Below are 27,638 nucleotides of genomic sequence, written 5' to 3' on the forward strand. Positions count from 1 at the left end.
CAGTTCAGATCCAGATGTGTTGAATTAAATCCTCCTGCTGCATCCCAGAATGCCTCTGAGACTCCTCTGGCTCATAAATCAACATGATCTATATTCAGAACAGACACAGCACAGACAGATGCAGCTTGTTTTTGCTGTAAGCTGCTACCTTTTTCTTAGTGGCCACCTCTCTCCTTTTGCACAGTGACTCAGCAAACATGCCAGAAAACATCCATTCTTTAATGGGTTGTAAAGAACGCTGAGTAAGTGGTGAGAAGAAAAAGAAAGTCTGGATGGGGCGGAGCAGCGAATGGGGGTAGGTATAATTTCCATGCAAATTTGCCATGTGGTACAAATCTTACACTGACATACCTCGCGTTTCCCAGCTTTGTGTTCCTTATGCAACTTACGGGAAACAGTTTTTTCATCTCTCTTCCTGAGCTACATGTGGGTAAAACACGAACAATATATTTGAAATGACAGCTTTTCAATATATTTTTGGATTTCATTCTTACTTTTACATGCAAGATGTTGTTTTGACTTTAAAAATGCAACCCACAGTGTCTCTTTATGTTCTGAATGCAGTTTCCTGACTTGAGCAGGTGAAAGGCATGTTGAAGTCTGTTAAAAGGCATAACATTATTAAAGTGCAAATGCACAATGCTATATAATGACATTACATTCTGACAATAGACACTACACTAGTAAATGTAAAATATACAGTTAATTTTTTCATCTTTGCTTTGGTTTCCTGATATTAAAAAAATCTCTCTTTAACTGCTACTTAGTTAAGCTAAATATTAAACTACACTCATATTAAACACACCATATATTGTTTTCTAAATTTTTACAGAACCCAAAGTGTAAAAAAATACAGTTTGTGAAACTAATTTCTTCTATTTCTTTACAGTGCACAGTGTATTTAGGGTGTCTTGTCATTACAGCCGTTACGGGCTGTAAAACCAGAACTACTGCATTATCTGTAGGTCACCACAGACATCCCCTTTGTGTACAGTATATTTAAATGTGTGTGACTTGGTGCCATACTGGAATTACATTTATTATATTTGATGGACTCATAAACCAGCCAAGAATATGTTTCTTTGTGTAATTTTTGATTTATTATCTGGATAGTGTGCAGCTCTAAAATTGAGATTAAATGCCAGGAATAACATAAATTTGTATATTTATGACCTGAACATCAGCCAGTCATTGGTAAAATGAATAGTTGACAGTCCAGAATTTTAAACCGCAGACGGTGTGCTACTTTCACAATCTAGCTCTAAAAACGGACAGGCGGGCATTTCAGACTTTATCAATGGAAAGTTTCTGTAGAAGCTCAGACAGTGTGAAACATTGCATAACGACAGCATTATAGGAAATAACTGTTGCTTGCTCACCAGCACTAAACTATATAAACTTTTTTTTTTTTTTTTTTGCTAAAATGCACAGCAAGAAGCCTCATAAATATTGTGAGCACATTTTTTTGGTCAGATGACACCAAAATGCATTTGTTTAGCTCAGACAGGTTCCAGCATGCTTAACAAGAACCTGGTAAGGATGACCACAGTTATATCAGTGGTGTTAAAAGCACATTTCTCACATAATAATTGCACATTATATGCTACTGTAAATCTGTGCACACATTTATTCATAGTGGTGTTGTGGCTGGGTTGGTTTAAATGTGTCTGGTGGTTTCAGTGTGTTCATTTCTTTTGTAATTAGCTAGTTTACAGTGTTATGAAACTTTGATAATATCATTCATAGCTGTAAGTATGTGCTACAATGGAGATCTGTTGAGATTATTAGGTTTCACATTGGGGAAAATGCTCTAACGAAGTGAGTCATGCAGCTTTTGAAAGATGATCCATCACATTTATTCTCTTACAAATGAAGAGGTTTAATTCATAAGCTAACTTCTTTTCAATTGCAAACTCAAGGGTTTTACTGGCAACCAGTAGTTTGTGATGGTTAACTGATTTTTCCAAACTGTAGGCCAAGATAACTGTTTGCAAAACCTGTCTACTTGTGTTTGTAATTACATTTTAGCATTTATCGTTATTCTATAAGTGTCGCCTATGGCTGTTCTGCACCTTAATTCATTCATAGTAGTGGACTGAAATGTTTCTTTGTACTGTATTGCTGCCTTTCATGTCATTCTTTCTATGATAATCTCATGTAACACAGTCAAAACTAAACATTTGTAATTTATAAAGCTTCAGATTAGTTTTTCATGAACTTGGCTTGAATCTGATATGTGTACCATACCATCCGAATCACTGAAGTCAACCTGAGGACACCTGATGGCAGTAATGTAAAGCGGGAGTTGGAATGCCTGACATATTATTTTGATCAGTCATCAAAGGTGGTTGGTTTTAAGATTTTTATTGTAAATGTGTTTTACATAGTAGAACAAAAGCAAAAATATAACATTTTTTAGCAACTCTTTTTGTGTTAAGTGAGAACAGAACACATTTCCAAACAACTTATCACATGTTTCATGATACAATATACTATACTGAAAATTGCACCTGCTAAAATAAGTGGCAGTAAGGAAGCTTTTGAAGAATAATAGATGTATCATGAAACATTTCATGAGCCTATTTAGCAATGTGCTGTGTAAACACCTGACAAAAAAAATACGTTACCGTCTTTTTACACAGTACATTTGAATTATCATGTTCTGTACACTTTACATTTTTAAAAATCTTTGCAATCACAGAAATCACTAGAAGAATAGCTCAGTTTTCCTTTCTGATGCATATACAGTATTTACATACATTCGTGGGATCGCCGATGACACTCATTCAGAAGAGGGTTTCTTCTGATTGCATGGAAGGAATGGCTGACAGAGATAACAGCGTCAGGGGCTGTGTACCGAACACTCCAAACGGTTTGTCAATCAAAGCGCATATATGCAAATCATCAACATTTTCAAAAAACAACACAATTCCAATTCTTAACATTATTTTTTTTTGCCCATTTCAATACTGAATGTTGTCAGCTGATTCTTGGCTTTATGGCACAGCGATCCATCTCTGAGTGCAGCAGCTGTGCAGCACCTGCTGTCCCTCCCATGACTCATTTGGTTTAATTCAACTGAAATGCAGATTGACATACTAAAGCATTCTGTACAGGTAAATGTGATACGACAAAAAGCTTAACAGTCGCTGATCCCTGACAGTACAAGGCAAAGACGTCATATTTTGTGGCAACAGATGTGTGATTCTATAGTGCTTCTTGGATGATTTTCAATTTTCTATTACCGATGACAAGTATGCTGTAACAATCTGTCTGGGATCAGACCAAAGTAAATGAAAAGGACTCCTAACAGTTCACTTTGTATGTATTATTTGATGTTGTATTCGCACACAAATTCCAGTTTCAGCAAATAGATAGCAAGTACACATAATTCCAGTTAAATATGAGATGTTGTTTAATCACTTTTGCTCTTAGAAAAATGAAGCAGGGATAACATTGCCTCGTTCTGCTTCTTTAAGCTTGCAATAAATCTTCCATATTTTAAGTGAGTACATGTAACCTTTGAAGGAGGACATGGAATATTCATCTCACTAATAAATGAAGGAATCGTTGTTCCTCCCTCTCTCTGTGTGTGTGTTCTTTCTATGTATATCTCAACACAATTAAATCCGATCCACCCCAGACTTGTCAGGTGTATCAGCAGAGACCCTAAAATGCGCAGCGTCAAGTTTGAAGCAGATCAGATCAGTGATGGCTGTTTTAGGGGTCATTTTAAAGGGTCCTCAGCTTGTACTTTAGCGACCTGCAGGTGGAGCAAAAATGACCTCATGCCAGACAACCTCATCAAAGACAAATATTGAGCTACTTGTGCTTCAGACAACAATGATGGTAAATTGTTCCGCAAATGTTACACAGCCTCAAAGTAATGCATTTATCTTGGTAATCTGAGATAGTTCTGTTATTTGGTGTTTGCAGCTCACAATTCCAGTAGAAAAACGTCAGTCTAAATTTGATTTGCAAATTATTTAATTTTCTGTCTTGTGTGGCAAGACAAGGGAAAAAACGATTCACACTGATTCCAGTCTGTCCCACTGCCTCTGCAGTGATATGAAGTAAATAAAGTTACATGAAGTCATAAATGATAAATGGGAGTTGTGACGTATCACCAACCTTAGCCTGAATTATTTTCTGGATCATTTTTGAATGTAGCTGCATGGCCATCTGCTTTGATTCAGAAAAGGCCACAAAAATGACACTTATTCTGATAAACAGTCTTTTGACCAGATGAATCAAAGACAGCGTCAGTACAACTACACATAATATTCCAAATTCTCCTCACAGGCAGACAGCCAAAAATGTCATGTGTGCCAGTGCAAATTACATCGTGTCATGATCTTTGTTTGTGAGGCGTAATTCAACATAAACTTGAGCTTTTTTCTTGTGTTTGAGGTCACTACAGTTTTTCCTCTAACCATAATCAAAGGCAACAAAAGAGACTCAGTCAAAACTAAAGGAATGTTGGTGCATTTTTTACTCTGCCATTTGTGAAGGATGAATTAAACCAAGGCACCAATCCCCCCACTGCTTCCTAATACTATGTCCAGTAAGCTTTTGTTGCTGGGCAACAAATTAAATTCAAGCCATTAAGCAACAAATTTTGCTCATATTACTCTCAAACAACCTTTGGCTCCAGGGAAGTAAAAAAAAAAAAAAAAGAAAGAAAATGAAATGGGGGTTTTAAATAGTAGCAGACCCCCCAGTGTTATAACCTTTGCTGATATAAGGCTTTTCACTTTAGCGATAAAACACACTTAAAAGTGTAAAAATACTCTGAATAGCAAATCTTTCTTCAAATGAGATTAGAAAAGATTTGAGAATAAAGTTGTAATATACAAGAAGCTTATTCCACCTGTGAGGGTGCTGTGTCAAGTAACAGTTTTCTGTTTTAGTTTTGTTTTTACAGTCTTTTCCTCGTCACCCAATAAATTATCACAGTACCATGAATGTGCGTCACGCACATAAACACACACGGGCAAAAAGGAGTCCTGCACAGGCTGCTTTAAAGGCTGTTTGGACTGTCACCCCTCCACACCATCCCCTCCTCGGCCTTTCGTCACACACACACACACACACACACACACACACACACGCACACACACATACAACCACAGAGTCACTCCCCTCCCCCTCCTTCCTCCCCGTTTAGCGTCAGTCTGTCAGAGCGGGGTCAGAGGGGTCCGTTTGCAGAGCGTCCTGTCCTGCTGCTTCGTGGAAAGCGGTGGACTTTGAGGTGTTTCGACAGGTGATCACTGCGGGCAAACTTCTTCTCGCAGACGATGCACTGGTATGGTTTCACTCCGGAGTGGGAGCGGCGGTGTCGGGACAGCTCGTCTGATCGGGAGAACCTGTTGACGGAAACCCAGAATGTGATTTATTTGATTTTACACAACATTAAGCATGTTTCTATAACAATTCCCCACTAACTAATTGCAAATTTAGAATTCTGTCCCTTAGCTGCAGTTGTCGGTCAACAGTCAGTGATGAAAGCACTGAAATTTAACAAACTGTGTCTCAGTGCATTAATTACCAGTCATTTTGTGTACACCACTTCCTTGATAAAAGTAATGGATGCACTCATGCTTTAAGCTGCCAAACAACATAAAAGTAATGTCACGCTGTTTTATGTGAGGGTAATCTGAGAGGTGTGATGGCGTGCATGCGTATTGCCTGGTGACTTCTCTGAGAAGATAGAGAGCCATCCCAAATTTAACTCAACACATGGGCACTGCAGACCCAAGCCTGGTCTATTCCTGGCCTACTCTGCTTTGGTTTCTATGGGCCACAGCCAGCTTGGGCATCATGACCGCAACGGGTTAAGTGGATGATAAAGTAGTGCCAGTATACCTTGCTGTGTATCTGTATGTATAAGTAAAGCCATTAAGTTCAGATTAATCTGTAGCACAGATTGATTTCCTGGCACATTTCCAGTAGCAGCAACAGGCTGAAGGCAGGAAGGTGATAATTCACAGAGATGTAAAGATGTCCCTCACAGTTATTTCAAAGCATTTCCACTCTAGACATGGATTACACAACTGGGCTATTCATCATTTTAATGACCCAGTAGTAAAAGGATAATACCTGACAGAGATTATACAGCTGAGCTGTGTAAAATGAAAAACCAAGAACCTTTAAACAAACACTGATGACTCATGTGGATGATGCTGAGATGTTTTTCACCTGAGGATGTCATATAATCTCATATAGTACTCCAAATAGCACATGCAATCAGTCACCACTGGAACAAAACTATAAAGAAGCAGCAAGCAGCCTTAGCATTTACAATATTTACCATGTTTATGTGTATAGTTAGCACTAGATATAGCAGATGATCTCTGAGACTAGTTTTGCAGGTTTGGTCAGAAACTGAAGAATTCAGTTCATGCTGCTGAAAAAAACCTGGACAAATTTTTTTTGAAAAGCCATTACTTTGTTCAGCGTCTCACCCAAAGCTAAAAAAATACATGACCATCATGATGGCATGTGAGGAAATGTCAGAGGATCACCAAAGTCAGTAGGACCATCATCTGGGCACTACGAATATCTGATATCATCAGCCAACTCTGCCATCGCTAGATCCATAGAAGTCATCAACTTAAAGAAGTCTTGTATACAGTATTATCTCCTCTACTGACACTGCTAGAAAACTTCCAAAGTTTCAGATGGAATACGGCCTGGATGCTGTAACGTGATTCAATGTGTATTTACAAGTAGGGCAACAAGATAAATTATTCTTTTGTAACAACTCAATATGATCATTCTACAATAGATTAAAGAGTAAATCCTGGATCCTGGAGAAATACTAGTTTTACAATCATGTGTTAACTCTACTATAATAAATTACTTCTTAGTCACTTGGGGGCAACACAACAGGCTGAAATCACAAATTAACACATGATCAACTACCGTACTATATAAGGTTAAACAAAGTGCTTAATGATACATGCCAGAAATTTGTTTTCTGTCAGTAGCCATGGAAAGAATAGGTCAGACGTAACTTAACATTACCGTTCAAAATTTTGAGGTCACTTAGAAATGTCCTTGTTTTTGAAAGAAAAGCAGTTTTTTTCAATGACAACAACATTAAATGAATCAGAAATACAGTCTAGACATTGTTAATGTGGTAAATGACTATTCTAGCTGGAAACAGCTGATTTTTAATGGAATATCTCCATAGAGGTACAGAGGAACATTTCCAGCAACCATCACTCCTGTGTTCTAATGCTACATTGTGTTAGCTAATGGTGTTGAAAGGCTAATTGATGATTAGAAAACCCTTGTGCAGTTATGTTAGAACATGAATAAAAGTGTGAGTTTTCATGGAAAACATGAAATTGTCTGAGTGACCCCAAACTTTTGAACAGTAGTATATATGGTAGTTTACCTAAATTTATCACATAAACAGAATCATTACTATATAGACCAACTATAGGGATATTTAGCAATTTTTCTAACTGATTCGTGTGCATATCAGAGACTTGCACACTTGTACCAGAATAACACGGATAAATGATCATCTTACAAAGCTGGTATTACACATTGTCTATCTAGCATTCACAGAGCAACATTAACCTCCATTTGGAAGTTGTGTCTCTGCTCACCTGAGATTTAAATCCAATATTTATTCTTATATTACTTCTATTTTGTTGTCCACCAAAAGACCTGTCTTTTTAGCTACTACATGCTCCCCTTTGTTCACCAGCAAGCCGCTAAATGTGTCTGTCTGGTGCTGGGCAGGTAGCGACTGTAGGTTGATCTAAGTATTTGTGCGATAAACAGCTGTCAAACAGCAGTGAAAGTGAACCAAAAGATGTTAGCATGTTCTATGGAGCCAAAGGAAACTGCTGTCAGATTATCATTTCCTTTTAGTTTGTCACTTCAATGAACCTCCTTTACATTCCACACAGTCAGTGGCTCCATTGTTGGTAGAAAAATATTGCAAGTGCAGCTTTAGATTCATGAAATACATTCTGGCCAAAGCCCCGAAGCAAGAATGACTTTGTGATGACTTGTCATCTGATGACATCTGAGAGCATTTACGGTTAAAGGGATTAGCTGGGTTGCTTAACCTACAACGCGAACATGTCATTATTCAGACAAAAAGAAGAGAAAAAAACACATCCCTCATTTATATTCTGTACTCTCTGTGACTGTGCATTCTGTTCTTATGCTAATCTGTGGATGAACGTGCGCACACACATGACACTCCAAAGCTGCAGTGCATCACCAGCAAGCTGGGGCATGATAGAAACAATGTACAGCTATTCTACTGACTCAGACTGGGCCTGAGGCCAACTATAACACACTGTAACAGGCAGGATCTTTCAGCAGAACATGTAAATACACAATCCTGTTCTTCAAATCTACTTTTTTTTTTTTTGAGATAAGAGTGATCATGTGCCAGTTTTCTCTCACCGCCTCACCACCTGCCTCAGACTCATGCCCCCTCTTGCTATAGCTCTCTCTGTATGGTTCACTGCTCCTCCCAGTCTCACTTGTGGAAGGTTTCTCAGCTCTATATGCATTGCAGGGGTTGTGGGCAAGGTCAGTGAGTTCACAACAGCGAGGGTGGAGGGCACTTCTGTTGATCACCAGAGTGTGTTTTTCACCTGGGATTGTGGTTTTTTTGCACCTTAAGTCCTTGGGGCGGCTTGGCGTGGCTGCAGTGCAACACATAGTATACATAGTGTGGGCGATGTGGGAAACACATATACAGGCTTTGTTCTAGCTTGTCCCTAAAGTCAGCTCTGCAGCCGACAGAGCATATAAATCCAGCCTAGAAGGTGTGGCGGTCACGTTAGTTACAAACCTGGAAAATTACAGTAACAGAGATAGCAGCAAGGCAACACACTGCATGTGATTTTATTTTATCCTGTAAGCTCACAGCCCTGTGTCACTGCGATTGTGAGTGGCCCAACTTCAACTGTGTAAGTTCAAAGAAGGAGCACATTAATGCATGTAAACCAATACACACGCAAAGCCAATGAACCTCCTCTGAAATGATTTTCCAAAGTTATTTATCTAGCTCAACGGCGGCCGCTTTCTAGACAACCACAGCCTCGGTGACGTCCCTGGAAAAGGGAAGCAGGGATGATGGCGGTTTCCTGATCAGCTCAATTACACATTGTGAGTGATGGATTGAAAACGTAAGTACCCTCTCATCCTTGTTCTTTTCCTCTCTTTTGAGCGCCAAGTGTCAAAATCTAAAGCTACATTAAACTCTGACAGCTCCCTCACCACCCAGTATTGTTTTGTTGTACTGATGAATGCATCCTCTGACAAGGACAACAAGCCACAGCCCTGATGACAGATGTCGAGTACATACACAGCAGTGTTTTTACAGCAAACTTTGGGTTCAAGCCCAGCTGCTCAACACAAGCCTCACAAGCCTCTATACAAGTCTGAGCTGAAAATACTGCATGCCCGTGTGTGTGTGTGTGCGTGTGTGTGTGTATGTGTGTGTGTTCCTGTAAGTGTTTACATGTGACTTCATCTGAACATACAGATCCGTACATGAGCATAACCATAAACTACAGCTTTAAAGAGTAGAAAAAAAAGAAAGAAATATAACTTTGACTGAGTTATGTGAGAGTGCAGCCAATGAAATACCACTCCTCTCTACTTCAGAGGAGCCAACACATGGATCTGCTCTTAGGTTACAGAGGGTAAGAGGTGCCTGACTCCTCAGTTAAACCACCATTTCCCAGTCCAGAGGGAGAGGAGAAGGGAAGGGGCAACTTTATAATACAGTAAATTGCTTCTGCCATGTTAGAGGTGCAGCTTGGACAGGACTGGAGGTACTTTTGTTTAAAGTCATTTAAAGAAATGCATGGTCCTCAGTGTCTGCAATGCATAAAAACACAAGAATGCAACTACAGTTATGCACAAGGGTGTAACTACAGGAGTGCAGTGCGAATTTTTAGCCTGCTCAGAACCAATCTATGGACAAATCAGCAACAATGCACAGACACAGCAAGCAGGATGTGCTACCTGACTGAATGTAATAATTATAAATTGATGTGGCTGAAATATAGCTACTATTTTAGATGGTCAGCGGATTAATCAACTTGTTTCCATCTTGGATTATGCATCCCATCTGTGAAACATCCTCTTATGGTCGTTGCAGTAAAGCTGCAGCTCATCCTATTCTATGGTCCTTCGATGAAACAAAATTTGAGCTACAATCAGCATGATAGTATCAAATATTCACCACTGAATTTCAAGTTCCATGAAGCTCAATTAAATATTCTTATGCACTGAGTCCACTCAGATGATCAAAACCACTGACATGCTTCCATCACTCCTGTGCTCTAGTGGTACATTGTGGTAGCTAATTGTGTTGAAAGGCTAATTGATGATTAGAAAACCCCTTGTGCAACTATGTTAGCACATGAATAAAAGTGTGAGTTTTCATGGAAAACATGAAAATGTCTGGGTGACCCCAAACTTTTGAACGATAGCGTATTTCCTCTTCTTAATGAGAAAAACAATGTGCTTGTCTCAGGCAAGCCTGAAAAAAAATGTGTGTACTGAGAGATAGACCAGGATAACTTGATATTACATAACCTGCTTGTAAAAACATGAATGTAGTCCAAGACATAATCCATGTTGCAAAAAAAAAAAAAAAAGTGTCAGCTCTGGAGGATTTTAAAAGCCTGCAGGTGTTCCTTGCAGAACACAGTGTTTGCAGGCAGAACAAACACTGGACCAGTCTGCTGAGTTGGATCAAACTTATCTGATTCACTTGTTTTTTATACACACACATGCAACCATTAACACATGCACATTTGCATTATTTTCTTTGCTCCAGCCAAAACCTAATTATAACTTTATCCTGTCACTGAAGTCCTTATCACTATTTAACCTTAACCAGAGCACTCGCCCTAACATAACCCTGCCTCTGTCCATGTGCTGAAAAATACACACACACATGCACACACACACACACACACACACATATGACTCTATATGTGCCCTTGAGCAATAAACTGTATGTACAGAGGCAGAATTCATTGACCAGCAGGTCAAAAGTTGGCATTTGTACTTTGGATCGAAGAATTCAAAGCGGATTTTCTTACTTAGATCAAGGCAATGATTAAAGGGCGGAAAAAAACTAATTATACCAGTTTCTGGCAAAGTAGACTATAAATATGCATCTTGGATTTAAAAGCGTCTCAAGGGGAAACTGAACTTGATTCTGTAAGAGTCCAGTGTATCTGTGCAGCAGAATGTGTGTGAAGTGGTTGCAGACAGTGAGCAAACAAATGGAATAACTAACAGGGGACAAAGTCTGCATGCAGACAACTTCAAAAGGCACTCTATCTAATCTACAGCTTTACCATGGTACAAAAACACACAGATAATAGGAACACACAGCATGTAGAAAAGAACTAATTCTAACCATTTTTAATAATCCTGAGTATTATTTCCTTGAAAATGGGCCATTTCTCCTCCCACTCGCATCCTTAAATCATCTAAACTGATTGACCTGGATCCTTGCTAAGTATATTTAACACATATTCATTTCCTTATAAAATGTTTCTCTCGAAAAACTATTTTTGTTGTTTTGCAGAAAAGTGGTGATATCAAAGACACTCAAAGGTAAAGGACACCTGAAAAGGATGAAAATCTTCCAGCATATTTCCAGTGATTAGTAAAACAAGACAACAGACAGTTTCATGCCATTGCACTTGGTAGATAAAAATTCTAAGAGTGACACTTTTGTCTGCAATAACCCAACATTACATGTAGCATTCTGCACATTTCTTAAAGTCTACACATTATCAGTGGCATTTGTGTTGCCTTCAAGTGTGTGCTTATGGACTCAAATAGAGCAGAAGCTGATAATCCTGCTTATTATCTGTGCAGAACTAAGGTGCAATGTCTGTAAATCTAGACAGCAAGAATGTTCTGATGTAATTCAATTTTTTTTCCTCTGTCAGGCTGATGGTTAATATCTCTGTTGACTCATGAATGACTCCAACATTTGGATGTAATATGAAGAAACTTCTGCTCACCTCCATCCACAACCAGGCCATGTGCAGGCGAATGGCTTCTCCCCTGTGTGCCTCCTCAGATGGGCTTTCAGGTGGCTGCTCTTGGTGTACATCTTATTACAGCCAGGAAAAGAGCACTTGTGCATTTTAATCAGGTCTGCTACTGTGCTCTTTTGGTACCTCTGACCTCCAGCAAGCACCCCTGCAGCCGAACCTCCGCCTAACCCGCCCTCTCCGAACCCAGTGGGTTTAGCTGCAATGGGCACCGGCGCGATCCGGACAAATTTGGACAAAGTTGCGCTTCCGGTTTTGCTTGAGCTAGTAACGTTTGCTGGAGAAAGCAGCTGAGGCACCAAGGCAAAGGTCTGCCCCTGGATGTTGACCAGGAGCTGGGCGATTTTGATGTCTGACGGGGCCTGGGCTGCTGGTGATTGGGCTTTCTGGGGCTGCTGGGGGACAGCGTCTGATATGGCATTGGGGTTCGGTTCTTGTTTGATCTGTATGGGCTGGATTTGCAGGATGACAGGCACACTGGAGGCAGCACCGGTACTTTCTGATGAGGTTGATGATGATCCACAGTCCTCCTGTTTGATCCCATCAGCACAACTGTTAGAACTAGTAACACAGCTAGCATCCACTGTTGATGATGAGCTGTCCATGTCTGATGCATGTAGTGCATGTTTGGTCTCTGTGTAGGAGGAGAGGGAAGAATGAGCCACAGGAACAGTCTGATCGGAGCTCTGTGACACTGATACAAGTTCTGCTGCTAATGTTCCTGATGTTTCTGCCTCAGCATCCTCTGACGTAGGTGACATGGCCTCATCGCTCCCCTCCTCCTCTTTCTCCACTGTCACCACCATGTTCTCTTCTAGGAACTCCTCGATCTCCTCCAGAGTGGGCTGAAAGAGGAGTGCTGCAGGATCCTGCAGCTCATCAAGGAAGACTGGAAACTCATAAGAATCCTCTTTGGCCTGTTGCTGGAGGAGACTTAGCCGCTGTTCCCTCTTGGACTCCCAAGCCAGGCCCATGGGCAAAAATGGGGCAGTGGGAGACGAGGAGGTAGATGAGGGTGGGGAGGAGAGGCAAAGAGAGGATGAAAGAGGAGAAGAAAGAGAGCTGCTGCTGGCGTTAGAGCTTAATGAGGTGGTAATGGAGGTCTGTGAGAGCAGGAGGTCCAGCAGACTGTCTTGACTCTCTCCTCCTGAGGAGCTGCAGCTCCCACTGCTCCTGCTGCTCCTGCTTTCATAGCTGGAACCGAGGATGTGCCGCGACACTGGTGATGAGGACTCAGGGCTGGAGCAGAGGGATGAACGAGGGCTGGAGGAGTCACTGAGGTCGTCCTCAGACAGGCGAGGGGAGGAGGACAGCGTCACCCCTTGGTAGGTGTGTTGGTGGTAGATGGACGCGTCCGTTACCATGATGCCTGGTGACATGCCATCATTAGGGAGGCGACAGAGGCAGCTGTAGTCAGACCTTGGGGAGCCGATACAATACAGGAAGGTCTCCTCACCAATCGGCAAGTGATCCACCATTCCTGTGCAGATGAATGGCAGCTGACTCTGCTCCGCTCTGAAGATGTTCTGAACGTAAATGAAAACTTTTTTCTTCTTCTTCCTGCAAAATACGAACAGTTGTGTTTATCAGCTATGACAATGTAAGAACGTTAAGCCCAAATTACAGCAACCTCCACCTTGTGGCACCTGCTCTGACTGACTTAAATTAAACTGAGCTTGTAACAGGCTTCTGTAGTTGACTGATCAATAATTCTAAAAAAGAACAAAACAAGCAAACTTCTGAATGACATTATAGTAACACTGACTAAAGTCAGACTAACTTAAATTTTGAGGTTAATGTTTTACACGCTGGTCCATCGAGTTTCTATAAAAACAACACTGAACCAGCGCACTGACCAAACAGTTTCATTTGGTTTTTGGTCTCTATGCACTACCTGCTGCTTGTTGAAGAGACTTGCAGCTGATGGCACTTCAAAGGAAAGTCAACCACTTGTGAAGGAAGTGGAATTTGAAGACTGTGTGTGTGTGTGTGTGTGTGTGTGTGTGTGTGTGTGTGTGTGTGTGTAGACGCCACAGCTGCTGGTTCAGACTTCAAACTGACCATGTGGAATCAGGGGTTCCCATTTCTCACCACTTCTAACATTGAAGCCATATGGTCATTTAACGGTGTGTTTCTATTTATTTCTCCCTCGTCGTCTTTAATACAGCTCAGTGTGAATGAGAAAGCAACTGCAGTGCTACATGACTTAAATGAATACACACATATAGTGGTATATTAATCTAAAGACTTCCTACAGCACACCAAAGGCACAGTTTTGCATATGAGTGTTTCACTCATGAGTGAAGGATTTAGTGTCTATTTTTATGCATCAAACAGCCCACAAACAACACATCGACATTTACATGGATTAAAAATACTAGATATTATCAAATGACCTTCTATGCAATGAGTGGCTTATGATGATTAAACGTGACTCTAAAATCCCCTTTAAAACCTTAAAAGGCCACATGTGCTTATTGCATGAACAAAAAAAAAAAAAAAAAAAAAATAGACACAAAATGATTGTGCGCCCTCTTCTGTAACATTCAAAAAAAGCAGCCATCTCCAAAGTGAAGTAGGAGGACCTCCAGGGGTCCTGGAAGAGGTTCCAAGTGACTCCAGTAAAATGAATCGTTTAATTCGATTGTTAGTTTAATGGCTTTTAATCAGACCGTCACCATCGCAGGACGTTTAAGGCTTATGTTCATTGTTCCCCATCTCCAGTGTTGCTATGTAATTTGTGGTCTGAGGCCAAAATTTCGACTCAGATATGGGAAACATCATATGGCATGGATGGGCTGGGGGTCTGCAGCTGCTGCTCTAGGCGATACCTCATGGAAAGAAAAAAAAAAGTTTGGGATGAGAGTTTGGGAGCACCTTGGCATGTGTAAGTCTTAAGTCATTTGCCCTGCAGTAACCCTGCAGCCGTGAAACATCAAACAGGCTTTGACAGCGTGATGCGCTCTCGGTCTAACCCACGCTGCCTGAGGTTTTCTCGGCATTTATGGCATGTTTAACACTGCAGGCTGTGACAGCTAGTCAGACCACAGTCCCAGGATTAGTTTTACGTGATATAGATATTAACTCAACAATGCCGCAAACATGATATGCGGCACAGGGATTTTACAAGGTTTTTTCTCTCTTTTTTTAAATCGTACGGACAGCAGCATGACGCATGAAGTATATTTGATTGCACATGCAGAGATTTTGAATGTATTTTTCTTTTCACTCAGCAGAGCCACAGTTCCAAATCTACTCCACATGCAAACAGAAAGTCAGTCACAAATAAACAAGCATCTAGTAGTAAATCACGCCTCTTATGCACTCACCTGTATACCAAAGGAATCCAAAATCCCGCTCCTTTACGCTCAGCGCTCTACTCCTGGAAGTATGTCTCGGTGCGTAACAGTGCGTAATGGCAATATAACTCCACCGCACGGTAAGCCTCCACACACTTTCTCTCTCACAAACACTATCGCTCTCTCTTTCTCTCTCTCTCTCCCTCGCTCTGGAAGGTTGGTAGTTCGCTTAACCGTCACATGATCGGAGTTGGGTTTGGTACACCAGTCAAATCAGGGGATCGGCTCATGAAGGCTCGCCTGCTCGGCGCGCCGCAATTGGCTTCGTGTGAAGGGAGGCCGGCCTGAGGGTTTGGCGTCAGTGGAAAGAAGGTGTGTGTGTGAGGATCATAGTGAGGACAGGAGGGAGGGTGTGTGTTAGTGAGTCCCGATGAAACCACCGTACATGTGTCAAGTAGTCTTGTACACTGTGGTGCTTCATTTACATCTGTTTAATGTCCTCATTGCCCTTCCAGAGAGTGTGTTAATGTAACACTGGGTAATTGTTTCTGTACCAGTAAGCCATGTACAAATGTATAATTTCACATTATATCACCATAAAACCTAGTGCATCTGAGACTTAATCATCCCCTCATACATTATGGTATTTAAGCTGATAAAATGAAAAGGTATAACACAGCTGAGGGGGAAAAAATAAATAAATAATTGAACAAACATCAACATCTGCTGCCTAGAAAGCACATTGAGCTTTTTGCCTGTTAAGGATGCCCATAAGTGACTGAGTGACTGAGGGAGCCATTGACTAGGTAAGCGAGTGTGTTTACATGCTGCCTAACAACATCCGTAATAGAAGTTTTTGTTTCACTCCAGCTGAGCAGACCTCATATAAACACCTCCGCGGGGCTGAAGCAACTTTACTGGCTCCAACCTAATTTGATTTGCCTGCGTAGGTTAGATTACCTTTCAGTGTGTTTGGATAAATGATCCACTTTCAGGCTGCTTGTAAACATTAGCAGTGTTTCAGTGCGTACTTGTATACAGCACAGAGTCAGTGGCCATCATGCTGCGTAAAAGGATACACAATGTCACACTGAGAAGGTCTTTTGTGTACATCACTTCTGTTGAACACTGCTACTGATGCTGGTGCTACTTTAACAGTAGTGCTGCTGCTGCTGCATGGTTACTGATACTACAATTCTTTGGCCGTAAATGTACAATCTGTACAAATACTTCTGCTTTTATTACTGGTTAAAACGTCTACTAATATTGCTTCTGCCCTGCTACTACACTGTAAAAACTGCAATATTCCAACAGCTGGGGAGCTAAAAATACTGTAAATACTGTCAGGTGTATTTTTTGGCTTTTAAGTATTTAAGGAAGAATGTTGACATATGCACACATGAAACAAATAGCTATGAAGTACCTAAAAAACAAGGTTGAATAATTATTTAATGTAAATAATTAGACTTAAAACTGCCGAATAAATCTCACTTTTGCTAGAAGTCCATTGCTCTTGTAAAAGTACTGGATTACTTGTCCAAGTACATATAATATCATTGTTATATTATAGTAGCATAAAATCAAGGTAATGCTGCTATTAAGTGTGTTCACCCATGGTTTTATCATACTGTACTACAACATCAAAACTAAATCTATTGAGTTACTTCATTCAAGAACAATGCTGCTCAGTTTTCCACGTCTTACTCTTGAAACAAATAATAAAAGGAAGCTGACTTTCTGCCTCAGACATGCAGCCTTGGCTTGGAATCTTTCTATCAAGTAGTCTATATGACTGAAGTATATTTCACCTGGTTAGCATTCAAGAACTGGTGACTGATGAGCTGCAGATTTAACAGACTGTTGGTTACCTGGTTAGCTAGAGCTAAAGAGAGATACAATCTGGTTGTTTTAGCTGCCATTTTAGCCTAGAAACGAATAAGCTGTTCTTGTCTATCTCAATCACAGAAAAAGTTGGATTATTTGATAATAATTGAGGCTTAAAAGTTTTCTGGTTGTTGCACTTGCTTCTGCACAATTAGTTTCACCTTAGTTTCAGAAAATACAACCCACTTTTCTAGTTGCAGGGGAGCTTTTACAAATATGAAACCTTTATGGAAAATGCACGCTGCAGTGAACTCTGATGTCTTTGATCTGTGAGAGACCCAGACCCTTGCGTTTGATCTATAGAATTCTAAAATCATGCAATTGATGATGCTGCCTAGCAACAGGGGCAACTTAGGCTCCACCCACATGCAGTCAAAAGACCGCTGGGGTTACCGGTGTGAAAGCTGAAAATTTGGTATCCTTCATGTTGAAGAGGATTGAGTCACAATATAAAGGTGGACACAAAAAGTACTAAAAAATAAAAGATTTGAATCTTAGTAATTCAAGGTGCACTGACTATTGTTGCATTGAGTTTCTACTGTGGAGCCTATTTTTCAAATAGTACATCTAAACTGCACATTTTTCATTTAGATAAGAGCAACCAGCGTAGATATAATGCAGTTATCAGGAGGGGATACATTTAAGTGATATTGCACAGATGTGTACTCTCCTCTGTGTGATACTGTTTTACTGTTGCCCAGTGGGTAAAGCATAGTTGTAAATGATATCGTGAATGATGGCTGAAGTTCACTGCTAAAGTCCAGCTGCTTCAGGTTCATGGCTTACTGGGAAACTTATTAAAGCATTTCAGCTTTTCCGCTAGGACACACCTGCTTTAAAAAAAACCCCACAAACTATGCTAATGTATTTCCTACCACTGCTGCTGCATACGTAAATACCAGATGTGATTTTGTCAGCAATAGCAATTTGAGTTTAAATGTTTCCTTAATGCAACACTTTTGCTTTCCCCATAAATCAAATGGGCCCAGACTCATTTACAATGTCCCCACCTCTCATTTGATACTAGCTGCAATTAGACTGAGGTCTGTTGGTTGTTGGTTACAAAATGTTTAAAGAGAAGCAGAACCACTGCTGTTCCCCGCACCCAGTCAACACTTCTCTGTTTCCCCACACAGATTACATCTTCGCTCAAATCAATAGTCAGCTTGTTGCATATATTAGGAAGTCCTTGTCTCTCGGTAGGCTGGAATTATCTCTGTGACCAATTTTAGGTCCTGACAAATATTTTAAGACTAATTTTGATGGTATATTTGAGGAAATGCAGAGCTCAGAGATTACTTTGTAACACAGTCTCGTGAAGTCTACAGAGGTTCTTTTCTTTGCCCCATGAACTTAATTGGTTTCGGCTGCTCCATTCAAACTCACAAACACCTACACGTATGCATATTATGTAAGCCACACATGGACCTAATGAGTCAAATTGATTTAATTCCTCTGGTAATGTTTGCAACGAGCCAAAAGTGAAATGGGCAAAATGTGTGCCTCTTCGATCTCAGACGATACAGTCAACAAAGCTTGCATTGTCACTGAGGAAGTACTGCAAGGGAGATACGGGTAAACAGTATGAGTTTCTTAGGCATTTAAAAGAACATGGCTCCCAAAATGGAATACAAAATATATAAATATGTACATATAATTAACAAAAAAAAAAAGAATTAAAATGCTTGTGATCTTTGTATTGGTTTGGGCCAGTTGGTCTTGTTCTAAACTGTGTGTTATCTTAGGTACAGTGTTGAAGCTGTAACCAGCTTTAGCCTCAGCAGCTGACCAGCAGACCCCTGCAGCTTTAAGCCCTGCCATGTAAACAGGAAGCTGCAGCAGGTCACTGGGTGATCAGAGTAAGTCTATTTACCCTCACCTCACCCACCTGACACTGGTATATAGTAAAAGCACTAATAAATCTGTTCAGGAGGCGGGGTTTCATGAGTTGATGGCTGTAAAATGATCATATATGTGACACTGCAGCGGAAACATTAATCTAACTGTGAGCTGTCATGTTTCGTTTCTCACCTCTGACTTGTTAAAAATGCTTTTCTAAGAAAAGTGTTTTGCTGGGGGATCAACCCATTGCCTAAAATTGTTGTTTTTCTGAAGTACCCAACACAAACACATACACACACTGATCTGTGTTTCCATGACTGCAGAGGTCATTTAGTTGACGAAGACTTGTTCTTACCCTGTAAATCTACCTCTTGCCCTACGTTGATCCTAAACCGAACCTAATCCTAACCTTAAACCAAGTCTTCACAATTATGTTTGATGACTGACAGCATGGAAACTTGTTTTAGTCCACATACAGGATGTGGGTCTCTGCTGTGTTACTGTGTAAAAGGATTTATGTCTCCACAACATGAGTAACACAATCACACACACATTTATTTTCATTCACTCTCCTGGGATGCTCACAGTACCAACAGCAGCGTGAAATATTTATTTTAAGAAAGCATTGTTGGGAATAAAGATTCCTTCCCAGACTTATGCATTTGGTTTTAATAAAACTGAGACCCCAAACCCTCTCCATCCCCCATCCAATCCTCACCACTGACACCAACACAAACAGCCACACAGAGTCACAGCCCTCCTCCTGCTAATGCACTTCTTAGACAGCTTAGTTGGCTTTTAGTTACATTGGCAAGTCTCATCTTATTTGATGGATTAAGTGTCTTTGTCTTTTGCCTACATACATACTTTGACTCACTTTCAGGGCTAGAGAATCAACAATACAGAGCCATAGAGATGCTTTGTGAATTTTGCACACTAAACCGTATATTTACATGGTAAAATTTTTGAGCGTAGTTTTTTTAAACCAGGGCCTAATCACTGTGGAGTGTTTAGTTTATTATAAATGTCTCAACATGCAGACCTACACTGACATACAGTTTATCTTCAGCTTCCACAAGTCTAGGTTGCAGTGGCAGCTAGACTAAGCAAGAAAGTCCAAGAACTCCTTCACCATAGCCACATCCTTCCTCATCCATCCAGGTGTTCACCGGTTAGCTGGGATATAAAATCCCAGCAGAATATTTTGCCTAAAATGAATATAAGTGAGAAGACCATGGGTGCATTACCAGAGCTTGGTACACAGCTGCCACTCAGCCTTGCTGTAGGTTTGTTCCAGTAGTCACTGTTGGCACATCCTTCCATCCATTATCTATACACCTCTTAATGCTCATTAGGGTCGTGAGGAGGCTGGAATCTATTCTGTCTGACTTAGGGTGAAGGCAGGAGACACCCTGGACAGGTCACTAGTCTATCATAGGGCCCCATATACAGACAAACAAGCACACTCACATTCACACCTACGGACAATTTAGAGTTACCAATGTACCTGAGTATGGTTTTGGACTGTTGGAGGAAGCTGGAGAACCTGGAGAAAACCCACGCATGCACAAGTAGAAAATGCAAGCTCCATGCAGAAAGAGCCCGGGAACGGGAACTGGGGATCTTGTAGCTGCAAGGCAAAAGTGCTAACCACCAAGCCACTGTGTAGCTGTTGGCAAATATTTTAAAAAAATAAAAAAGATTTTCTCCATTGACCACTGTTATAAAAGAGGTGATCTTGAAGAATTACAGTGATCAGTTTTAAGTTGGCACATTTTGGCTAAAAGCTGTTTGATGCTATGCTTTCACACCAGTATCTTCAGTGGTCCTTTGGCTGCATGTGGGAAGTTGCCCCTGTTGCTTGGCAACATCAACGATGGCAAGATTCTAGAATGCTATAGATATAATGCAGAAACAATAGGGTCTTGTTTTGGGACAGAGGTAGACAAGAACAGTTTTCTAATTCCTAAATGACTGCTATCTTGCTGTAAAATATTAACAATCATTAAAAACTGATTAGCTGCCATTAGTTTTAGCTAATCAGTTAACTAACAATCTGTGAGATGGTTTTAAAATCTGCAGCTACTCCATCACCGGTTTTTGAATCTAAATCAGGTGGAATAGAAGACTGGAAGACTTCCGGGTCATTTGACTAAGAGCTAAGGCTACATGTGTGAAGCACAAAGTCAGCACCCTTTAGCTTGTTTAATGAATAAGACAAGGAAAAATGAGCAGAATTGCTCTTGTATTGAGTAACTCAATAGGTTTTGTAGCTTATAAAACTATTAACATACACACTGCTAGTCCATGGTATCATTACCTCGACTCACTGAACTCACAATGATATCACTATATATATATATATATATATATATATATATATATATATATATATATATATATATATATATATATATATATATATATATATATATATATATATATATGTATATGTATGTATATGAATTTGTCCAAATGATATTTGGAAAAACTATGAATTTCCAGATTTGCACTATGGCTTTTATTTATATCATTATATTACATTATTTTAAGGGTAAAACTAAAAACTTTTGCAAACATAACTCTTGGGGAAGGGTTTGGCTGTTACAGAGGGGCTAACTGTAGCTTAACATTAGCTTGTACTTAGCAGTAGATGTGCTAATCCTCAGGACTAGCGAGAGCAACCCCAAATAACCCACTGTGCCAAGTCTGAAGCACTTGCCGATCTGTTTATCAGGTTGTCTGTACAAACAGCACACTGCCTGTGACAGCATTTTCGAAGGACCATCAACACACCTCGTTGATTGGTGGTACTATGGCTCAATGTAAACCTCCTGCCTACTGCTGCAGCTGTGTTTCAACTCACTTTTAGTTACTAATCTTCCTGTAACCTTTTCTATCTTTATCAAGTCTTAAAATTAGATTTATCTCTTCCTGCGGCAGATCTTTTCCATGTGTAACTGTGATGCAGACATGACTTTCTGTTTCGTGGCCTGTATTTTCAATATAGTCTTTCTAAAGACTATTTGTTTTTGATTGTTTATCTGATAGAATGTTGTACTTGTCAACTCACAGATAATGCAGGCATTGAGAGGTGTTTAAATGTTTAATCACTTACATGTCAAAGGAAACATTTAAACATCGCTCAATACCTGACTTCTTTTTTATACTGTAGTTAGTTACAGATATGCTCCCTGGAATGAGAAGTGTGGAGTATAAACCACTATAGGTAGTATGTGAGTTAGCCAGCCATGCTACAACTCTTGTGGTGTTAGTTTTTGGCAAATGATAAAAAAGAACTGAGATATTAGTCGTGATTTCTTATCCATGAAAAACGAAAATTAATGATATATGTTGGTTACAGTTTTTCAATAGCTTACAAAAACATCTTTCTGTTTATTTTGTATCTTAAAGTAAAAAAAATAGATAAAAGAATATTAGCTTATATATTAAAACGCTAGTGTCAGATGAGCTCTACTAGACTACTTTCCTGCTTTTTTTAGCAGACTCTCTTCTCAGTTAAATCATGAAATTATGATAAAGTATACTGGAGGTGGAAAATAATCACCTTATAATTTAGCACAGTAGCAATTTGTGACTCACTATGCAGAATGTACATATATAAATGAGGTAGAAGTGAGTCGTGCAATGTTTCAAGATGAAAGAGTAAGAGAGGTTAATGAACCTTGACTTCAGTCATAATGACGCACATGATGTGTAACAGTGTTCTTCTTTCCACATCGTATTGATTTAGAGGACTGTTACATTACAGACATGCAACGTTGCTTCTTTTTTTTTAACAGTTTCTGTCATTGTAGCTGCTTCTGCAGCGTCATTCTAAGATTAGAAGAGAATGAAAGACAGAGGGAGAAGAAGCTGATCCAAATCCACCAGTGTCCACACATCCTACAGTTGTTTGTACCTCTACTCTTTTCATTTGTTTAACACATAAAAACAGGACCAGGTCAGAGTGTATCACCTGCCTTTAAAGGCTGTCAACCAATTCTGTTGTCAACAAACTTCAAGGGTTAATCCTGCCCTCACCGACACACATGGCAGCTTCCTGAAACATTTCTCTTTTTATGTGATATAACATACATCATGGAGCCCTTTACAGTTCTCTCGCATTGCCGATTATGCTCATGATGATTTGTGGCCAGCACTTCCCTGTGCAAACAGATGAGTTATTATTCAACCTGATATCTGAGATCATAGATTCCATTTGAAGAAACAAATGGTGTGATGTCATTACTCTCTCTGAGTGGGCATTTGGCAAATAAATGGATGCTAATGTGGAAGAAAGACATTATACTCAGATCCAAACACATGGATGTCTCTATATTATGCAGAATGCATGCTGCGAGATTAATGCTCCTCCTTTCTTGTCTCAGCTGAGGCTTTATGCTGGCTGGTGGCCAAGCAGATAAGTGCATTTAATACTGTTTTCCTTTTATTTAGGTAGCAAACATGTAGCTTAAGCAGCTTGTTAGCTTCAGTTAAATATTTTCAGTGCATTGAATTAAAAAAAGCAAATCAAGGCCCTGTAATTAATATTTTTATATTAACAATAGATAAAATAATGTGTAGCTCACTAAATAATCATGATCATGATAATCACTTAACCCTGCAGTTACCCTCAACTGTACAAGCCTGTATTGTGTATTTAAAGGAACAGTTGTCACTTCAGGAAATACGCTTTTTTGCTTTGTTACCACACATTTGATGAAAAGCGCCAGTACCACTGTCATAGCTGTTTCTGTGTGAATTTGTTTCACTTAGCATAAAACCTGGAAACTGGTAGGAACAGCCAGCTTTGGTCAGTCAAAAATACAAAACTAAAAAAGCACTCAGAGAGTGCAGTACTCCGCCAAGGCTGTTCATTCCCCCGCATGACATTGTCAGTAATGCAGCATTTTTTTTTTTTTTTTAGAAATACAGCATTTGTTTATTAGTTATTGATGATCAGAAATCACAGCAACATAGAATGTGGCCATTTAATATAGATGCACCCACAAACACAATGACCTTGTGCTGAACACAGGCGTGTGTTACGCATGTGTACATCATGTACGGATACTGAATTGTGTGACCTCATTATGTAGTGGGTGGCGGGAATTGATGGGACTCAGAAACAGCCCCACAATTTAATGGATTGCTACTTGTATCATTTGCTCAGTTGTATGATTTCTGACAGGTAAGTCCCGATAAATCTGCAGCGGTCGATTTGTAATAGGATCACAACCATGTGACCATCAGCAGGCAGCTGACGTAGTGTTCGTTTGTAGTCATAGTTACAGTGACGCCGTACTGCTATCTCGCAGTGATAGAGAAATCTTTAACAAATCCGTGTATCCAAACTGTAAGCCGCATCACTACCAAAATCGAATCAGGTGGTCCTTGTATCATTTCTGATGTTCCCTGAAAATTTCTTCCAAATCCATTGGTCCATTTTTGAGTAATGTTGCTAACAGACAGACAGACAGACAGACAAACGTACACCCATCATCACATAATTCCTCCGCATTGCTTGGCGAAGTAATATTAACAATGCATTTATTTTTAGGGTTTGTTTTTTGTATGGATTTTAATACTGGCATATGTGAATGTTTGAGTTGCTGGTAGATGGATTTTGTTCACTTGGATTGACTCAAGCTATCTAAGCCAGCTCGCTACCAACTGTAGCTTCATATTTAGCAGTTAAATATGAGAATGGTGCAAATGGTCTTATATAATTCCAGAAACTAAATAAGTTTATGTCACTATAACAGTTTTATAGCTCTATAGCCACCATCTGCTATCCACCTCACATTAAATGGCAGAGAGATTTAGTTAGCAACTAGCTAGCAAATATTGGAGGATATACTTACTATACTCTACTGCATGTGTAAACAAGCTGCTTTCTAAAATGTGTAGCTGAAAAGGCAGTATTATGTCAATGCTATATTTACAGCTTTATTTACAACAACAACACAAAAAATGTAATGCATGTTGAGATTTATCTCTCCTCACAAAGACCCCTAAAAGATGCAGTGTAGTTGATTTCTTGACACCTGTTGTTACTTCATAATGGAGAACACAAGTTAATAACACTTAGAGTTTCTGTAAGTAAACTGGAGGATTCATTGTGTCTTGTTTTATTTAATCTTTTTAAATAGAAAAGATGCGACTGAGTCTGTAAAACAATGATGTGGTGGAATCTAAATACTGAACAGTTTATCTATTGTGCCATATTTGAACTATATCAAATATATTAGGTAATCCCTCCTGAGTGACCTTAAATGCTCACAAGGACTGATGTTGACCATAAATAGTGTCAAAAGTAAAGCTGGATATAAGGGAAATTTTAAGGATTATATTTTATAAAGCCTGACCTTTTGCAGCTGGGATCTGCTGTGCCCTAAAAGGTAGCAATAAACTAAGTCATCTCCACCATTGTTTTCAAGTCATGTCCCAGATACGGCTGTTTTTCCAGGACAGAGGCTGCAGTGTTTCTCGTTGCTGTCATGGCTATTGCCATGCTCCACAGAGAATATTATGCCTCCAAGTCCTGCATCTGTAGTCCTAATCCAAACCGTTTACAGGCACAGAGAACAAAGCGTTGCCTTTATTCAAACTCCAAAACAGGAGTATTATATATCCCCTTCCTCCTCTGTCTGTTCTGATCTAAAAATGGTTAGCTTCAGTATGTACTGGCCAAGCTGTGACTTAATGGCTTTAAATTATGTCTCTGGTAGTTCACGTGTTCCAGTGACGGGAAGAGAATGAGAGACTATACGATGAGGAAAAGAAGTGTTGTCAAGTACTTTTGGACTGGACTTCTGCTCACATTGAGCCTGTGTGATCAGTGATCAGGATTGATTGGATTTAAGGGAATTGAGTGAAATGAGGGAAAGTACAATATGTAAAATGTACTGTCATCCAAGTACGCTGCTCAGAAAATTGTAGTGGCAGAACATACCAGGCATTTAGTGGATGATTTGATTCAAAATTCCAGCTCAGATTACACTAAGCAAATACATTACTTACATGAGAAGATCCAGTTAGAGCTGAATGGGTCTTCATTCAAATGTTTGTTATCAAAATTGAAATAAGAGTTTCGTGTTTTGGAAATTTAGTTCTGCCAATGTCTTTACAGCAAAATATAAAAATATGTCATACCGTATTTAATTAGTTTGAACCATACAAAATGGACTAAAAACGGCAAGTGGAGGTTTGGCAGGGGGTCGGAGGCAGGACAATTTATGGTCAGACAGAGTGACTTACCTGAGTGTTTTCTCAGTTTTTGTGTGGCTTAAAGACAAACATAATGTGTTCATTTGTAATATTTTCAAGTGCTAGTAAGAGTCAAGCCAGCTAAGTTAAGCTTTGACAAATGGCTGTTGGCTGTAGCATCACGTACGTACAGTCATAACTGATTCTGATTCTGGGCTAAATAAACCTAATAAGCATATCTGTGATAATTTTCAAAATGTTGCTCTAAAGGTACTTTAGTCATCCCTCTCAAGAGAGACATTACACGAGTTTTCACAGTGTGTGATTGTACCGACTTTGGCCGTGTTTCTCTTTGGTTTATGCCTCCGTCCACAGCACCTCTCAGCTGTGACAACATAACAACAACAAAAAGCTGTTTTATACAGCAGCTCTGTGGTGAGGTAAGTGGAAAAACAGAAAAGCTACATTGTTGTTATTGGTAATACTACTGGTACTTTTACTGAGCCTTTTAAAATTCAACACGATTACGTCTCCAGTATTTACTCAGCATTAATTTGCAGCAAGTACAGGCGAATCTGCCACTTTAAACAGAGCACAGTCATCCTATAGCTGATCATACAGGCTTCCTCAGCCACACTGCCGCTTGGTTCCAGTTAACCTTTGAGGAATCCGCTCTGGAACAAGCTCAAAAAACCCCATTGTCTTTGTGTGCAACTCGTACTTTAAGCAATTTCCTTGCGAAGTGTTACGCACAGCCTCACAGTAGTCTATCCAAGACTGGTAGCCCCGAAGGACCTTGCTGAAAACAACAAGTGTGTCTCCTCTTTCTTGCTCTTTTTTCAAGCTTGAAAGCTTCATTTATATTTGCCCAAAGTTTCCCTGAGCTAAGCCTCTCTGACCTATTACCCAAAGTCCCACAAAACCGGGTTTGTTCAAGTCTCTTTAAAAAACACACGTTTTTGCCAGATGTTGTTCCTTGTTTCTTTCCACATACTCATAAAAATTATGTTTAGAAAGAAAGAAAAAAACACGCTGTAGTGAGATCAGGATCAGCTTGTTGCTGTCCAGAGCTGCAGCAGAGTGAGGTGCTAGTGGCTAATTGAAAAAGAAATTCTCTTTGGGTGAGTACACCTACATGAAAGGCTATCATTTTTTCGGCCGTCAAGCTGCCTTCAGTCTCTGAATAAAACCCCGCCTCCTGTCTCTCCTCGACTCCTGCCTGCTTCAAAACACCTCTTTTGGAAACATGTTTACACCCAGGCAGAGCTACTCCTCTGCCGCTTTAAGTCATTATGTTTAATAGGCCATCGCAGCGTGTCCGGCACCAGTGTCC

At 39.9% G+C, this 27,638-nt stretch overlaps 1 protein-coding gene across 1 annotated transcript; it reads right to left on the reverse strand.

Moving 5' to 3' along the window:
- Nucleotides 1-2,348: 2,348 nt before the first annotated feature.
- LOC111578166 (Krueppel-like factor 15) lies at nucleotides 2,349-15,615 on the reverse strand. Its single transcript, XM_023284795.3, has 3 exons — nucleotides 15,398-15,615; nucleotides 12,036-13,628; nucleotides 2,349-5,366 (listed from the first exon to the last, which is right to left on the reverse strand). The coding sequence occupies exons 2-3, from the start codon at nucleotides 13,544-13,546 to the stop codon at nucleotides 5,189-5,191; spliced, it is 1,689 nt and encodes a 562-aa protein (XP_023140563.1). The 5' UTR covers nucleotides 13,547-13,628; nucleotides 15,398-15,615; the 3' UTR covers nucleotides 2,349-5,188.
- Between the last annotated feature and the right edge of the window lie 12,023 nt (nucleotides 15,616-27,638).

Source organism: Amphiprion ocellaris, chromosome 8, assembly GCF_022539595.1.
Source record: "Amphiprion ocellaris isolate individual 3 ecotype Okinawa chromosome 8, ASM2253959v1, whole genome shotgun sequence".
NCBI classification, from domain to species: Eukaryota; Metazoa; Chordata; class Actinopteri; family Pomacentridae; genus Amphiprion; species Amphiprion ocellaris.

Coding starts and splice junctions, on each gene's coding strand:
- LOC111578166 (XM_023284795.3), bottom strand. CDS start 13,546: ATGGTGGATCACTTGCCGATTGGTGAGGAGACCTTCCTGTATTGTATC. Junction 5,367..12,035: donor TGGCCTGGTTGTGGATGGAG/GTGAGCAGAAGT, acceptor TTCCGTCAACAG/GTTCTCCCGATCAGACGAGC.